Here is a 17,392-nt window from a genome sequence, read left to right as displayed (position 1 = left end):
AATTGTAGCTCTGCGGTTTCTCTTTGAAGTCTGTTTTTGACTTTTTTTTGTTGAAGGATGGCTACTTTAAAATTGAATGTCCAGGGAGCTTGAAGTGTTCTCCTACTGGCTTCTGTATGTTACCATTCCTGATGTCTGATTTGTGTCCATTTATTCTTTTACATAGAGACTGTCCGGTTTGGCAAATGTCCATGGCAGAGGGGCATTGCTGGCACATGATGGCATATATCACATTATTAGATGTGCAGGTGAATGAACCCCTGATGGTATGGCTGATGTGGGTAGGTCCTATGATGATGTCACTAGAGTAGATATGGGGACAGAGTAGGCAACGGGGTCTGTTACAGGGATTGGTTCCTGGGTTAGTGTTTCTGTGGTGTGGTGTATAGTTGCTGTTGAGTACACCTCTACCCCGATATAATGCGGTCCTCGGGAGCCAAAAAAAATCTCACCACCTTATAGATGAGACCACGTTATATTGGGTATGATCCAGTACGGCATACCGGCCGTGCTGGACTGGATCGGCTTCCCCGGCGGTGATTTAAAGGGCCCGGTGCTCCAGCCGCTGCAGGGAGCCCCAGGCCCTTTAAATCGCCTCCGGCAGCAGAATCCACTGGTGAGGCCACACCTGGAGTATTGCGTCCAGTTTTGGTCCCCCAACTACAGAAGGTATATGGACAAATTGGAGAGAGTCCAGCAGAGGACAACGAAAATGATTAGGGGGCTGGGGCACATGACTTACGAGGAGCATCAGGCCCTTTAAATTTCCGGCAGCCGGGCGCAGTGATTTAAAGGGCCAAAGGCTCCGGCCCGGGGCTCCACACGAATTTGGATATAACGCGGTAAAGCAGCGGGGCTCGGATGGTGCTTTAAAGGGCCCGGGGCTCCCCACTGCTTTACCGTGTTATATCTGAATTCATGTTATATCGGGTCGTGTTATATCGGGGTAGAGGTGTATTTGCTTCAGGTTTGGGGGGCTGTCTGTAAGTGAGGACTGGCCTGCCTCCCAAAGTCTGTGAGAGTGAAGGATCGTTTTCCAGGATAAGCTGTAGATCGTTGATGATGTGCTAGAGAGGTTTTAGGTGGGGGCTGTACAGGATGGCCAGTGGTGTTGTTATTTTCCTTGTTGGGCCAGTCCTGTAGTAGGTGACTTCTAGGACCTGTCTCGCTCTGTCAATCTGTTTCCTCACTTCCCCAGGTGAGTACTGTAGTTTGTAGCTTGATAAAGATCTTGTAGGTATTTGTCTCTGTCTGAGGGATTGAAGCAAATGCAATTGTATCTAAGGGCTTGGCTGTAGATAGTGGATCCTGTGATGTATCCTGGATGGAAGCTGGAGGCATGTAGGTAAGTATAGCGGTCAGTAGGTTTTGCATTACTGGGAGTGGACCACATCCACCCTGACTGAATTGGCCTTGTCAACACTGGTTCTCTACGTGTAAGGTAACTCTCTTCTCTTCATGTGCCAGTATAGTTATGCCTGTATCTGTAATTTTCACTCCATTTATCTGAAGAAGTGGTTTTTTTATCCACGAAACCTTATGCCCAAATAAATCTGTTAGTCTTTAAGGTGCCACTGGACTTCTCATTGTTTTTGTGGATACAGATTAACATGGCTACCCCTCTGATACTTAATAAACAAGTGTGCTTGGATGAAACAGTGGTTGATGATTCTCAAGCTACTCTTGGGGGAATTCTGCACCACTGTGCAATGCAGAATTTAAGAATTAATAATCTGCACAGAATTTCCTTTTTCACGGTAGAATTTGCACTGCAGAGCTGCTGGCCACTGCTAGAGGCCACTGGACCCAGCGGAGCGCAGCTTCCCAGCTTGCAATTAGAAGAAGCTGCTGAGGGGGGAGGGGGAACTGGAGAATTCCAGACAGCTGTGGTTCCCGGCCCACCTTGCAGAAAAGAGGCAGTGTGCAGGAAACTCCATACAAGCCCAGGACCCAACAACAGACAGTTTCTCCCTCTGGATTCCTGGGCTCTGAGGGGGAGGGGATGCAGGTGTCTGGTCTGGGGGCCGCCCCACAGCTGGGCTCCACGGGGCAAGGGGTGTGGCAGACAAACAGGAACTGGGTTATTGTAGGGGTTTCTTTAACTCTACTCCGGGTGAAAATTTTTGTTGTCTGTATTATTACAGATAGCTGCTGACAGGTATTTTTAAATAAACTACCAAAATAATTGAAACGGGCATGATTATAGTGTGTTATTTTGACAAAATATACAGAATTTTGCAGATTTTTAATTTTTTGGCACCGAATTCCCCCAGGAGTATCAAGTTCAGTCACAAGTAGATATACTGCCCCAACAGCAATGCATACATGCATGATTTTAAGGGGAATAAAGTCCTCATTTTTATTCCAGAAGTTAGAGATCAGGTGACAAATCTGACAAACTCTCTCAGTAGGGATACAAGCAAGTCAGTAGCCACAACTTTCACCCATTCCATGTTCGCTGATCTACAGGAGGGGCCTTGACAACATTTCAAATTAAGTTGTGTATGCTGTACATACAGGCTAAGGAAAGAAACCTGGTCGGCTGCTACAAACAGAAAGAAATTAATTAAAAGGTTTTATGATTGTTTAACCAGTACGAAAGCAAGTTTGAAACTGCAATATGGTAAGGGAAACCAAGAACTCTAATATTTAGTAGTATTACAAAAAGACACTTTTAAAAAAAGCCAAAAGGCCTATACCATAATCAAGTACTCATTTGCAAATGCTCTATAATTCATTATTTGTTTATGGTGAGAAGCATCATATAACCTTTCAGACCACTGAGCAAGAAGTCTTTTTATTTCCCTATCATTCTAAATTCAAACACCTAGTTTTAGAAGGAGTCAGTGGAAGGAAAAGACAGACATCTAGATGAAAACTGCTACAGGTACAACATTTTATAGAAGTTGGTTTATTTTGCCAAAATCTGCTTAATTTTCCTTATCAACTGGGCTAATAATGGGAAGTCTATTAAATAAGTTTCCTTCCATCTGAACGAGATACTCTTCCAACATCCTATATCACACAGTGATTCTCTTACAGATGTTTGAGATTAAAAACATCCACCTGTGTGAATTCTTCACAATTCTAATTCAGATAAAAGATCGTTTAGGGCATTCACCACTAGCAATAGTGGTTTTCTATAGCATTCTGCTAACAGTAAACCATAATGCAGACTAAGAATGCACTTACAATACCATGTGACAGACAATACATCACTAATAATTATGATCAGAGTTGCATCAGGAAATACAATAATTTTAAGAAGTGACATTTGGCAGATTGAACAAAATGTACCCTGACTTTTATTAATTTACATCCCTGTACACAAGAAATTCAAAATACCAGTTTCTGCCCTTATATAAAATACATACACATCTGAAAGAGCCAAAGATTTAACTTCCTCCCTGCCTCTACTCTTACCTATCTCTCTGTCTAGGCATTTATACAATGCTCATTGCTGTGGTAACCAAGTTATTTCTTTTTTAGTAGACAGAGTATATCTATTTGAACTACAGTGGCCTATAAGTAATTCGTACACTGCCAATTTCACCACTGACTCTCTTCTTTCCTTTCCAAAAAAGTTTTCAAGCAGCAACACAAACCCTTAGGTCAAGTGCTATTTGTTATTGTGTTGCTCTGATTATTACTGGGCAAGAATAGTTCTTGTCAACTATCCTTTACAAATATAGACTTTTCATCTTCACCATTAATTAGGCACTGTGCCTTTGCTCTCAACTAGTCTGTGAAGGGTACTGGAAAGAAAGAAACTATATACAGTAAGTTATTGCATTACATTCCTTGCGATTACTCTCAGTAAAACATCTCTTCAAGAATAAATCACTTGGCTCCCATAGTCAGTTTAATCTTAGGAACCTATATGTTTAAATCTTAAGATATCTATGCCATCTCTTTTTGTAATACTGTTTAAAAACATTCAATGTGTCATTTTGAAATGTTTCCTCTAGTACAGACATTGGCACAGCCTACATCTCAGAAATGAAAAAAAGCAGGATCCTCAAGATCATAGCTTGGCTGCTTGAAGGAGCCTGATATAGGAATATTTTTGGAATAGGGAAGAAGCTAAACACGGAAAATTAGGGAGTCCATGGGGGAGGTGGGAGCTTGAAGACAGAAGAGAGCCAGGAAAGAAATCAAAGTCTATAGGAAACAGGGTGGATAAAAATCAATTTATTTAAAAAAAAAAAAAAAAAAAAAAAAAAATTTATATTATTTTTTTTTGATTTATTTATTAAAAAGCTTTTTGAGGAAAAAAACCTATCTAAAGATAGTTTTAATTAAGATACATTATAGCTCATATCTCATAATGGAATAGGGATTATAAATTCTAATTTTATAGTACGAGACAATATATTCATGTAATGTTTAAGAAAAGTTTTGTAAATGAGTTCCAACAGTTCATGGATTAGGGACCCAATCTTATGGGGTTCCACAGGCTTGTGTACAGATTATTTAAGTTCATCTTTCTATCTACCCAATGGGACTCAGTGCTCAATCTAGAAGATACCATCAAAGATGCTTAGTTTTGCAGTTCTCAAACTGTGGTTTTGTGTCTCCAGAGGTAACATGCTTGTTAACAACAAAAAGGTTTTTAAATAAATAATTAATATATGGAGGTGAGAAATAACAGACCTCAACCCTACTGTCCCTCTGCAAATTTGTGTACACAGGGTCAATCCTTTACCTCTCTCTAAAAGTGCAAAGTTTCAAAAAGTTCAATGAACAGAAGATTGTTAGGGGCGGAATAGATATGGACAAGAAGAAGTCTTGAGATAAATGTGAGAAGGGAGGGATATACACTAGAAACAAAAGTGAAACTGTTTGAGCAGCATATTCCAGAAGTCTTCAGGTCTTTCGGAGTGTAGCCTTAATTGATTTGAGATCTACCATACAATTCTCTCACTAGAAGGGAAACCTATAATGGCAGCAGGCCATAAAAGAGACCCAGTTTGGGAATATTTTAATGAAGTTCCTCTATCTGTGGGTAAGATAGCCATGCATGCAAAATGCAAACAATGCAACAAAGAAATGCAAGGCCTGGTTGCCCGAATGAAACAACATCATGAGAAGTGTTCCTTCTTAGGAGGAAGCTGCGTTGAAGATGATGAAAGGAACATGTCTGAACATGCAGGATCTTCAGGTTGGTAAACTTTTTTATTTCATACTTCTTTCTTAAGGACTGCCTGTCTTCCTTCTGGACTATTCTTGAATTCTCTTGTTTGAGCAAAAAATATAGTTGTTACTGTAGGGTACTATTATTTTAGATGCAGTTGTGATAAAAAAAATAAATAGCTGAAATGGACAGATTCTCCTTTTACAATTTCACCTTTAAAGAAATACTGAGTGTCAGTGAATGCAATGAGTAATACTAAATGAGCAGTATGATAATAATAATTAAATAACTGCATTGACTTATTTTGTTAGGAGAATCCATCCACCTTCAAGATCACCATCATTTTCTATAGTTTCAGAGTTATCTGCCAATGATAGCCAGGAGCAAGGACACAGTCTCTCTCTGCGCTCAGAGAGAGAAGGGCCTGGCTGCAGGAAGCTAGAAACTAGGTACATAAGTGGAGCAGGGCTGGTGAAAGGCAGAGGAGCTGGGGAGCTCCAGCCTGGAAAGCCCCAGGCTGCGGCCTAGCACTGGGCTAAAAGGTACTGGGGGTTGCAGAGGGCAGCCCAGGGTTAGGCAAAGGCAGCAGGTCCAAACCAGCCTTGCCAGTGATGAGTAGGCTGATACTGCAGTCTGCCCCAGGGCGTGGGGCTAGACGATGACTGGTAGTAGGCTTATACTGAGGCAAGGTGGGAATAGTGGGTGGGGGTTCCCCAGGAAGGGGAGACCCTAAGACTGAGGGGTTACTGCTAGGGAGCGGCACCCCAGGTACAAGGGCACCAGGTCCGGGAGGGACATAGGGGCCTGAGGACAGGCGGATCACCCAGCCTGCAGAGGGCACTCCGGAGCTGGAACGAGCTAATTCCCAGAAGTCACCAGCAGGAGGTGCCGCAAGGGTGGGTCCACTCCTCTACAAAGCTATAACAAACTGGGGGGGGGGGGGGGGAAGAGAGAGAGAATTCAAGAGTTTAGTATGCAACTTGGTCACAGACAATGTATCCAAGATTAGAAGAAATTTAGAAGACAGCAAAGAGAATCCCAAGCTAATAACATACAGTTGCAGTGCTCATTTGATGCACCTCTTAGCCAAAGACTTCAGTCTTCCAGAAATAAAAGCTAATGTTGCTGTAATTGAAAAATACTTCCATAACAACCCCTTTGCAGAAGCTGCTCTGAAAAAAGTGGGAGGAATCAAGCTAACTCTCCCACAAGACATGCGATGGAATTCATTAGTGGACTGTTTTGAGCACTATATCAAGAACGGGCCTAATCTGATGACTGTTTGTGAACGAAACTGGAAAAAAAAAAAAAATAGATGGCACTGTCACAGCCGAAGTTCTCAACACTGGGCTTACGAGAAATGCTGAACACATACTGAGTACTGTGAAGCCTATTTCTGTAGCCTTGAACAAAATGCAGGAAAATAGCTGTTTTATTGCTGACGCCGTTGAAATTTGGAAGGAACTGAGTGAGAGCATAAAAAGATAAATATACAATGAGAGAGTTAAATTACATGCATTAAAAAAAAAAAAAATGGGACAAGCACTATCTCCAGCTGATTTTCTTGCAAATATTCTCAATACTCAGTACCCAGGGTCAAACCTTAACTGCTGAAGAAGAGTTGGCTATGACATGGACATCCAGCAATCATCCCTCCATAATGCCAACGATAATAAACTTTAGAGCTAAGGGTGAACCATTCAAGAAATATATCTTTGCTGATGATTTTTTTAAAGAAAAAGTCACACCAGTGAACTGGTGGAAGTCACTTAAGCACTTTGATTCAGAGACTGTTGAAGTGATAATCACTTAACAGCAGTAGCTTCTTCTGCTGGTGTAGAAAGAATATTTTCTTCCTTTGGACTAATTCATTCCAAAATTGAGAAATCGTTTGGGACCCGAAAAAACAGGAAAGCTTGTTTTTCTTTTCCAGATTATGAACAAACAGGAAAATGAAGGTGAAGACGACTGAGTTATTTTAAGTTTTTCATGTTGACCTGGCTGACAGTCAATTTAACTTTTGGTTTTTTTGTTTTGTTTTTTTTTTAAATCATTTAACTATTTTAGTTAAAAACAATTAACAAAAACAATCCTGATTTTAAAAAACTTGAATGCTTAACTAAATTCAAAAATTCATATGCTTGTTTTGTTAAAATATTATGTTTGCTGTTGAAGAAAAAAATCCAGAATACATCACGTTGTTGTTTTAGTTAAATAAAACAATTTAAATGTCTGTCTGGTGATGTTCTCCTCCTAATACAGCATGGCAAGAAAATCCTCCAAATATTTACGATTAACCTGTTGAACTGGAGATAGTTCACCTTCCAATGACTTCATAATATCTGTTTCAATTACCTTTGATAAATTAAATAACCGAACAATCATTCATTTTTTGATATAGCTGTAAAACTAATCTGAAAAATTTTCAAAATAAATCACTTTAAAAAATATATAGTGTGTACCTTCTAAAAATGAAACCTACATCTAACTGAGTTGTGAAGAATATGTATCAAGGTTAAAACAAACCAACAAGAATGCACTTTTATGTAGAAATCCAGGATTAAATAGAGTCTTCCTAACTAGTGATTTACATCAAATTGATTTAAATCATGATTTACATCAAACCCTCCTCCGATAGGAAAGAGAAGAATATGAAGGGGGAAAAAACGTGTGTTGAAAGAGGTGTGTAAAACTTTGGTAGATTTAGACTTGCCATAAAAGCTCAAATACATTAATAGTCACAAACTAAGAAAGAAACAGAAGCTTGGTGGAAAACCCTGAGTTTTATACTTTGTCTACAATATAAAAAGGTGATATGTGATTAGTCCCCTTAAACAGGAAGGGAGGAGAGTTAAAACACTCTCTGAAGGAACCAAGTTCTTTGGGTGCCTTCCAAAAATCTTTATTTTTTTATTTGAGGTTAAAAAAAGACTCCCTCTACCAGCAAACACCAACATTAGAGATTAGAACAAATTTGTTACTTGTGTGCCATGTTTTTTATCTGTCTGTTTGGTTGTTTGTTTGAAGGACCGTGTGCTATGGCTGGCAGTTGGAAGCTGTGAGCTTCAAAGGAAGGTTTGAAAGCTAAAAGCCTCTGTTAATTGGCTGAGCCTTAGTCAGTGGGCGGGGCTATCAAGCAGGCCAGGGCTTTATAAAGCAGTGCGCAAGCGACCAGGGAGCTTTGCAAACAGGGGCTGCTAACAGGGAGTTTCACAAGGGAATTTGGAAGGGGAGTGGGAAGTTTTTGCTTTAAAACCTATAAACTAAACTACAGTCAAAACTTCTTGCTTTAAACAACCCCTTCATTAACTGGGAGACAATGCAGGCAGAAGCCCAGCAGCAGAGTAGGGGCTATCCAGTTTATTGCGCTGAGTGTAGCATGTAGGATTACCTGCCCTGTGGGTGGGTGGCGTATGTGTGCAAGCGGTGCAAGGAGCTCCTGGCCCTCAGAGACCGCGTACGGGCTTTGGAGGCCAGGGTGGCGGAACTGGAGGAGCTAAGGGAGGCAGAGAGGTATGTTGATGAGGCTTTCCGGGACACTGTAGAATTGTCCCACCTCAGGTCAGACAGCCCCTGCGCTGTTGACGAGGATGAAAGGCCCAAGGAAGCAAAGCAGTCTACGGGAGCAGAGGGAAACTTTCCCATAGTTGGGACCCTCCTTCCAGATGGTGTTGGGGTATCCTCTTGCACTGAGGTTACCTCTCCGGGGGAGGGAACTCCAGTTACTAGGAAAAGGCAGGTGTTAGTAATGGGAGATTCGATCATTAGAAACATATAGATAGCTGGGTTTGTGATAACCGGGAGAACCGTATGGTGACTTGCCTGCCTGGTGCGAAGGTTGCGGATCTCTCGAGGCATCTAGAGAGACTTATGTGTAGTGCTGGCAAGGAGCTGGTGGTCGTGGTACATGTAGATATCAAGGACATAGGGAAGGGTAGGAGAGACGTCCTGAAGACCAAGTTTAGGCTGCTAGAGGTCCTGGATTTCAGTCTCTTCCCTATGGTGGCATTCTCAGAAATGCTCCCAGTTCCACACGCAGGGCGAGGTACGCAGGCAGAGCTTCAGAGTCTCAATGCATGGATGAGACAATGGTGTAGAGAGGAGGGGTTTAAATTCAATTAGGAACTGGGGAAACTTTTGGGATGGGGGGAGCCTATATAGGAGAGATGGGCTCCACCTAAACCAAAGTGGAACCAGACTGCTGGCACTAAACATTAAAAAGGTTGTAGAGCAGTTTTTAAACTAGGAGATGGGGGAAAGCCAACTGCTGCAGAGGAGCATGTGGATTGGACAGAGACTTCTCTTAGAGGAGAGTCTATTGGAGATTCTCTAGGTTATAGTCAGGAACAGAGGATGGAAGAGGATAATGTAAGGGCCAGATCAGACGAGAAACATTCACATAAAGAATCTGACACATCAGAAAAGGGCAGACAAATAAACAGTGACAAGTTTTTAAAGTGCTCATACACAAATGGTAGAAGTCTAAATAATAAGATTTTAATAAGGGTGAACTAGAGTGCCTCGTGATAAAAGGAGGACATTGATATAATAGGCATCACAGAAACCTGGTAGACTGAGGACAATCAATGGGACACAATCATTCCGGGGTACAAAATATATCGGAAGGACAGAACAGGTCGTGCAGGGGAAGGGGAGTGGCACTATATGTGAAAGAAAATGTAGAATCGAATAAAGTAAAAATCTTAAGTGAATCCACATGTTCCATAGAATCTCTATGGATAGTAATTTCATGCTCTAATAAGAATATAACATTAGGGATCTATTATCGACCACCTGACCAGGACAGTGATAGTGATGATGAAATGCTAAGGGAAATTAGAGAGGCTATCAAAATTAAGAACTCAATCATAGTGGGGGATTTCAATTATCCCCATATTGACTGGGAACATGTCACCTCAGGACGAAATGCAGAGACAAAATTTCTCGATACTTTAAATGACTGCTTCTTGGAGCAGCTGGTACGGGAACCCACAAGAGGAGAGGCAACTCTAGATTTAGTCCTGAGTGGAGCGCAGGAGCTGGTCCAAGAGGTAATAATAACAGGACCGCTTGGAAATAGTGACCATAATATAACAACATTTAAAATCCCTGTCATGGGAAGAACATCTCAACAGCCCAAGACTGTGGCATTTAATTTCAAAAAGGGGAACCATGCAAAAATGAGGGGGTTAGTTAAACAGAAATTCAAAGGTACAGTGACTAAAGTGAAATCCCTGCAAGCTGCATGGGCGCTTTTTAAAAACACCATAATATAGGCCCAACTTAAATGCATACCCCAAATTAAGAAACACGGTAAAAAAACTAAAAAAGAGCCACCGTGGCTTAACCACCATGTAAAAGAAGCAGTAAGAGATAAAAAGATTTCCTTTAAAAAAAGTGGAAGTCAAATCCTAGCGAGGTTAATAGAAAGGAGCATAAAGACTGCCAAATTAAGTGTAAAAATGTAATAAGAAAAGCCAAAGAGGAGTTTGAAGAACGGCTAGCCAAAAACTCAAAAGGTAATAAAATGTTTTTTAAGTACATCAGAAGCAGGAAGCCTGCTAAACAACCAGTGGGGCCCCTCGATGATAGAGATAGAAAAGGAGCACTTAAAGATGATAAAGTCATTGCGGAGAAACTAAATTAATTCTTTGCTTCAGTCTTCATGGCTGAGGATGTTAGGGAGATTCCCAAACCTGAGCCAGCTTTTGTAGGTGACAAATCTGAGGAACTGTCACAGATTGAAGTGTCACGAGAGGAGGTTTTGGAATTAATTGAAAAACTTAACATTAAACAAGTCACTGGGACCAGATGGCATTCACCCAAGAGTTCTGAAAGAACTCAAATGTGAAATTGCCGAACTATTAACTAGGGTTTGTAACCTGTTCTTTAAAATCGGCTTCTGTACCCAACGACTGGAAGATAACTAAATATAACACCAATATTTAAAAAGGGCTCTAGAGGCGATCCTGGCAATTACAGACCGGTAAGTCTAACGTCGGTACCGGGCAAATTAGTTGAAACAATAGTAAAGAATAAAATCGTCAGACACATAGAAGAACATAAGTTGTTGGGCAAAAGTCAACATGGTTTCTCTAAAGGGAAATTGTGTCTTACTAATCTATTAGAGTTCTTTGAAGGGGTCAACAAAGATGTGGACAAGGGGGATCCAGTGGACATGGTGTACTTAGATTTCCAGAAAGCCTTTGACAAGGTCCCTCTCCAAAGGCTTTTATGTAAATTAAGTTGTCATAGAATAAAAGGGAAGGTCCTTTCATGGACTGAGAACTGGTTAAAAGACAGGGAACAAAGGGTAGGAATTAATGGTAAATTCTCAGAATGGAGAGGGGTAACTAGTGGTGTTCCCCAAGGGTCCCCAAGGGGACCAATCCTATTCAACTTATTCATAAACGATCTGGAGAAAGTGGTAAAAAGTAAGGTGGCAAAGTTTGCAGATGATACTAAACTGCTCAAGATCATTAAGACCAAAACAGACTGTGAAGAACTTCAAAAAGATCTCACAAAACTAAGTGATTGGGCAACAAAATGGCACATGAAATTTAATGTGGATAAATGTAAAATAATGCACATTGGAAAAAATAACCCCAACTATACATACAATATGATGGGGGCTAATTTAGCTACAACAAATCAGGAAAAAGATCTTGGAGTCATCGTGGATAGTTCTCTGAAGATGTCCACGCAGTGTGCAGAAGCGGTCAAAAAAGCAAACCGGATGTTAGGAATCATTAAAAAGGGGATAGAGAATAAGACGGAGAATATATTATTGCCCTTATATAAATCGATGGTATGCCCACATCTTGAATACTGCGTACAGATGTGATCTCCTCATCTCAAAAAAGATATTCTGGCACTAGAAAAGGTTCAGAGAAGGGCAACTAAAATGATTAGGGGTTTGGAGAGGGTCCCATATGAGGAGCGATTAAAGAGGCTAGGACTTTTCAGCTTAGAAAAGAGGAGACTAAGGGGGGATATGATAGAGGTATATAAAATTATGAGTGATGTGGAGAAAGTAGATAAAGAAAAGTTACTTATTCCCATAATACAAGAACTAGGGGTCACCAAATGAAATTAATAGGCAGCAGGTTTAAAACAAATAAAAGGAAGTTCTTCTTCACACAGCGCACAGTGAACTTGTGGAACTCCTTACCTGAGGAGGTTGTGAAGGCTAGGACTGTAACAGCATTTAAAAGAGAACTGGATAAATTCATGGAGGTTAAGTCCATTAATGGCTATTAGCCACGATGGGTAAGGAATGGTGTCCCTAGCCTCTGTTTGTCAGAGAGTGGAGATGGATGGCAGGAGAGAGATCACTTGATCGTTACCTGTTAGGTTCACTCCCTCTGGGGCACCTGGCATTGGCCACTGTCGATAGACAGGATATTGGGCTAGATGGACCTTTGGTCTGACCCAGTACAGCCATTCTTATGTTCTTATGCACATATTAATATCAACCAAAAGGAAAAGTGGAACAGTATTAACACTGGTTCTTAATAAAACCTGGGCAACTCTCATTGCTCCTATTCTCATATTGTTAAAGAAATAACTAACTCCAAATCTCCTGTAGTTAAAATGATGAACTGAGTAATGGAGATCCCCCCCACCAATGATTCAGAATTCAACTGGATTTTGACAGACTAATAAGTCTTTTTAAAATTAACCTTATGATTAACCAAAAAACCCTTTTTTAAAAAGCAAAAAAACCCTACTTCCTGGAAGCTACAACTTTCCAGCTAACAAACTGGAAGTACAACAGTTAGGGGAGCATAGTCTTTGTACTGAAAGCACTGGATTATTAATGCTGATTTTTGGCAAGTTTCCATACATATTTTACAAGATGTAGTTTTAAGGGCTGCTTCTTTAATTTGAAGACAGTTTGCAGAAGAAAACGAGAAATTCTGTACCTCTGATTTGTATTCCTCCCCTTCCTCTTCAATCTAGAATTCTCAAACCAAACCATTAAATCAGATCATCCCTCCTCCCACCCTACAGCCCGACCTCAGCAATGGACTTCACCTTGAGGGAGCACTCTGGTTTGTAGCAGCAGGGAAGTGGGACAGATCAGAAATGCACCATATTTAGAAAAAAAAGGGTGGTCATTTCCATCTTAAATTCCTCATGCCATCTGGTACTAATATAAAGAAATTAAAGTTAACAAAAAATACATTAATCTGAAAAAATTTAAATGTTATACTGAAGTTTACCTAATCACTGTTTTAGAGACAGTCCATTATGTCAATGTGGGCAGCCACAAACTATGACACATTGTTGAGGATTGCTAAATGACAATTTCCTGAAGGTCTTCATGCCTTAAACATCATTGATAAGAACTTGGCTTGGCTCGACAGGATTGCATACACCAAATAAACAAACATAATCACTAATATCTAACATGTAGTGACTGCACATGCCTCACTCAAACACACAAATTTCAAAGAAGAATAAAAGTTTCCATTTTAATTTGTTTTTTAAACTTCTTGCCTAATAGCAGAACAATGGCATTTCAGATACATCCACAACAATTGAAAATGGAACAGATTAAATAAATTTGTTTCACATACATATAACGGTAGAAAAATATAAAAAAAAGTGTACGTTTAAAGTGTAACAGGCTGTTATTCTAACTCAATACCAGGGTATTCTTGGTGATGCCTTTCTGCCCCCTTGACCACTAATATCCTTTTACAGTTACCTACACATTCCTGCTAGTACCAAGTAAGTTTTGCCCAATAAAATATGGGCCTGACAGGTAATCTGGGTAGAGCTGATAGCTGCAGTCTAAAAAACATTTGAAAAGTTTTACCTTTAAGCTGGCCCAGTGCTGTGGTGCCATACAAGAGACTAAGGTTCAGGATCAGACTAACGATTCGCACATCCTGGGGCAGTGGAGGCTGGACACATAGTTGAGGAAGGAAGAGACGGCCAGCCCAACCCCTCACACAGCATCCCTTTCTGGTTAATCCATGGAGTGACAATGACATTGATTTGCCTCATCCTGCCAGTTAATGGCAAGGCACTGCATTGATGGCTCCTAGAAATGGATAGGAGTGATTGGGAATAAAAGGGGGGGGAAAAAGGGGGCCAGGATGAAGAAACGAGTAAAACCCAGAATCTCTCACCATCTCATTGTCATACCTTACACTGTATGTACACTGTAATATCATAACTACATGGGGAATGTAAGAACTAGAAATAAAAATAAAATGGTTAATGAGAAGGAAATTTGCTACCCATTTTAACAACTTATGCAGATATCTAAGAATTTAAATTTTGTTTCCTAAAACAAAAATTCAATACTAGAAACTACAGCAAGCAGGTATTGTAGAACCTGCTTAGTTCATAACCCTGTAGCAAGAAATAAATGTATTAATTACAATCAACATTTTATATTCTGGCACATGTAGAGTTCACCTTTTCATTATACCAAGAGTATGTTCACAGTTTGCTTTGTATTTAAAATTGTTTGTGTTTAAATAAAGTTTGCATTACTCACCAAACAATGCCCTGAGCCCCAGATCCTATGGGCTTCAATTGTTGGTACCGTTTTAGTACAGTGAATGTGGAATCTGCGACTTGAACACTGTAAAACTGACTATCACATTTACTGTCACTCATGTTGCAGTGTCATGTAGTTTTTTCCCCCAAGGACCTGGCAGTTTTCAAGATCTTTAAACACAAAAAGAGATATTGAACAATTGTTTATTCTAAACAGTAAAATTCATTAAAATCTATTAAATATTTTCTGTATAACAATTTTTCAATACATATACAATTAAATGATTTTTTTCATCAGGAATTATTATTAGTGCTTTGGTTTATTATTAATACATAATGTACACATATGCAAGATGGCAAAAATAAATGGACTCTTCACAGATTTAAACAAATTAGGCATTCTTTATCCAGTTACCAGTTCTTGTAAAATAAGATACACAGATATCTTTATGGATGAAATCACTGCTAAATAGAGCAACTGTTTCCTTCATAACCCCAACTTTCTTTTACTGATTCAAACGGCAGAATTTAACATTCCATGGGACTGTGATTTAACCAGCAACCTTTAAGGGGGAGAATGTAAAACTTATATCTGGAGTTGTTATGCTATTACTATTGTATGTGACTGCAATCTCATGTCAATATTCAACATTTCTTTGTGCATTTCAAGAGCAGATAACAGGTATGGACGTCAGTAGCACAAAAGGGCAGAGCACAGTGAGTGGCCTGGCAAGCAATGGGAAAAGCCATGATAACAGGCAGAAACAGAATTGCAAAAAGACATAGAAGTGTGTTCAAGGAGTTTGAAATTTATGCAGAAAGACGCACAGAGCCAATAAAGGGACTCAAGAGAAGGGATGAGATGATCAGAGCAATAATGGTAGATGTATATCTTAACTTTAGTAAAGTTTTTGATACTGTCTCGCTTGACCTTCTCATAAGCAAACTAGGAAAATACAACCTAGATGCAGCTGCTATAGGGTGGGTGCATAACTGGTTGGAAAAGTGTTCCCAGAGAGTAGTTATCAGTGGTTCAGTCATGTTGGAAGGGCATAACAAGTTGGGTCCCACGGGGATCAGTTCTGGGTCTGGTTCTGGTCAATATCTTCATTAATGATTTAGATAATGGCATAGAGAGTACACTTATAAAGTTTGCAGACAGTACCAAGCTGGGAGGGGTTGCAAGTGATTTGGAGGACAGGATTTCCTTTAAGATAAAATTTGAAGGGGGGAAAAAAAGCAACAACTTTTGGCTTTTCAGGTTTGGTTCTTTGACTGTGATTAATACCACAAGGCCCTACTTTTTGCAAGATTCAAGACTGCAGATACTTAATGTTCTAATAAAAACTTTACTATGGTCAAGGAGCTATTAAAAAGTCACATTATGTAGATCTACAAATCCTGGAGTTTCCTTCAAAAAAGATTAAGATCTCCTACTCCTTTCACCCATCTTTCTACAAAAGAGAAATTCCATGCATGTTCAGTTGAGAATAAAATATTGAGAAATTCCAAGAGCTAAAACTAGAAATAAATCTATAACCATATAAATCATGGAAAGAAGTCCCACATGTGAAATACAACAAATTTCAAGTACCAATATACTAAATTAATCAAGTTACAAGGGAAGACAGCCAAAACATACCACTTTAAAAATAAAGAGAAGATTTTCACAAAAATAGTCTCTAAACAATAAAAAAAAACATTTACCAGACAGTACCTCACCAGCCATTTCAAATTTGGTTCCTACAGCATCCATGAGAGTCTATAATAAGATGTAAATACACTCTACAGACTATTTCTACACTATGTAGACTATGCTGGCATAGCTACATTGACATAGCATAATGGTATATGTAGATGCACCCTACACAGTGTAGGAACACCACCTCCCTGAGCAATGGCAGCTGTGTTGACAGAAGCATTCTTCCATCAACCCTACCTGCATCTACACTGGAAGTTAGCATCAGCATAGGTATGTCAGTCAGGCATGTGAAAACACACACTCCTGACCAATGTAGTTATGTTGACCCAACTGTTAAGAATAGGACAGGCCTGTGCAATGTTGACTACTTCAAAGTAGCAGTCTCAAGGACTGCTTTCTGTGCTTGCTAACTAACAACATTCTAAAGATAACTGTAGTTTGTCAAAAAACGTTCTCTAAATTCACATGTTGTTACCTATTGTCTCAGCTGTTTCATTTACTAAACTGATGAGTTAAAGATTGACGTGATACATTCAGAAGGCTATTTTCTTCTGGACATTAAGAAATTCTGTTCAGTGGCACAGGTGTATAGTTAAAGAATTACCAGTTGGGTTTGAATGATTGTTTTTCTAAAGCCACAAATTTTCACATAAATCTGCATCAAAAAAGTCTTTTGAAGAGCCACGTCCTCATGTTTTAACACATCCAGTTCTGTTTTTGAGGACCAATTATTTCTAGTCAATCAATGACGTATTTATTTGCCTATTACTAGAGATATAAACATAACCAGCAGACAGACACCTGTCTAAGGGCAGGTACGATCAGTAAAATTCCAGTCTCCTTACTCTCCACCATATGAACAGTTCATTCTTAACTGGCAGGGTTGCAAGAGTTAAATCAATCAGTCACCTCTTTGCCTCATACAAAGAAGGAAGAGAGGGAAAGAATTTGCAATGTAATTTCTAATCAACACAACCAGGGCCGGCTCTAGGTTTTTTGCTGCCCCAAGCAAAAAAAATTTTGGCTGCCCCCCATCCCAG

General features: G+C 39.8%; 1 protein-coding gene across 5 annotated transcripts in view; it reads right to left on the bottom strand.

Annotated features, from left to right (window-relative positions):
* The window catches only part of MAPK9 (mitogen-activated protein kinase 9), a 63,264-nt gene that overhangs the window by 35,087 nt on the left and 10,785 nt on the right, over window positions 1–17,392 (bottom strand). For 4 of the 5 annotated variants that reach the window (XR_004646935.1, XM_034780132.1, XM_034780131.1 and 1 more), the window contains exon 2: window positions 14,649–14,821. Coding sequence is in view for 3 of the 5 variants with exons in the window: in XM_034780132.1 (XP_034636023.1) it covers window positions 14,649–14,770 (122 nt within the window). In the remaining 2 variants the exon portion in view is untranslated. Of the gene's footprint in view, window positions 1–13,958; window positions 14,166–14,648; window positions 14,822–17,392 lie in introns of those variants that run through there. The other variant, XM_034780134.1, reaches the window with a different exon arrangement.

This window comes from Trachemys scripta, chromosome 8 (assembly GCF_013100865.1).
Source record: "Trachemys scripta elegans isolate TJP31775 chromosome 8, CAS_Tse_1.0, whole genome shotgun sequence".
Lineage (NCBI taxonomy): Eukaryota > Metazoa > Chordata > Testudines > Emydidae > Trachemys > Trachemys scripta.
Note: the sequence above shows the minus strand (reverse complement) of the source record. Positions and strands in the feature narration are given on the sequence as shown.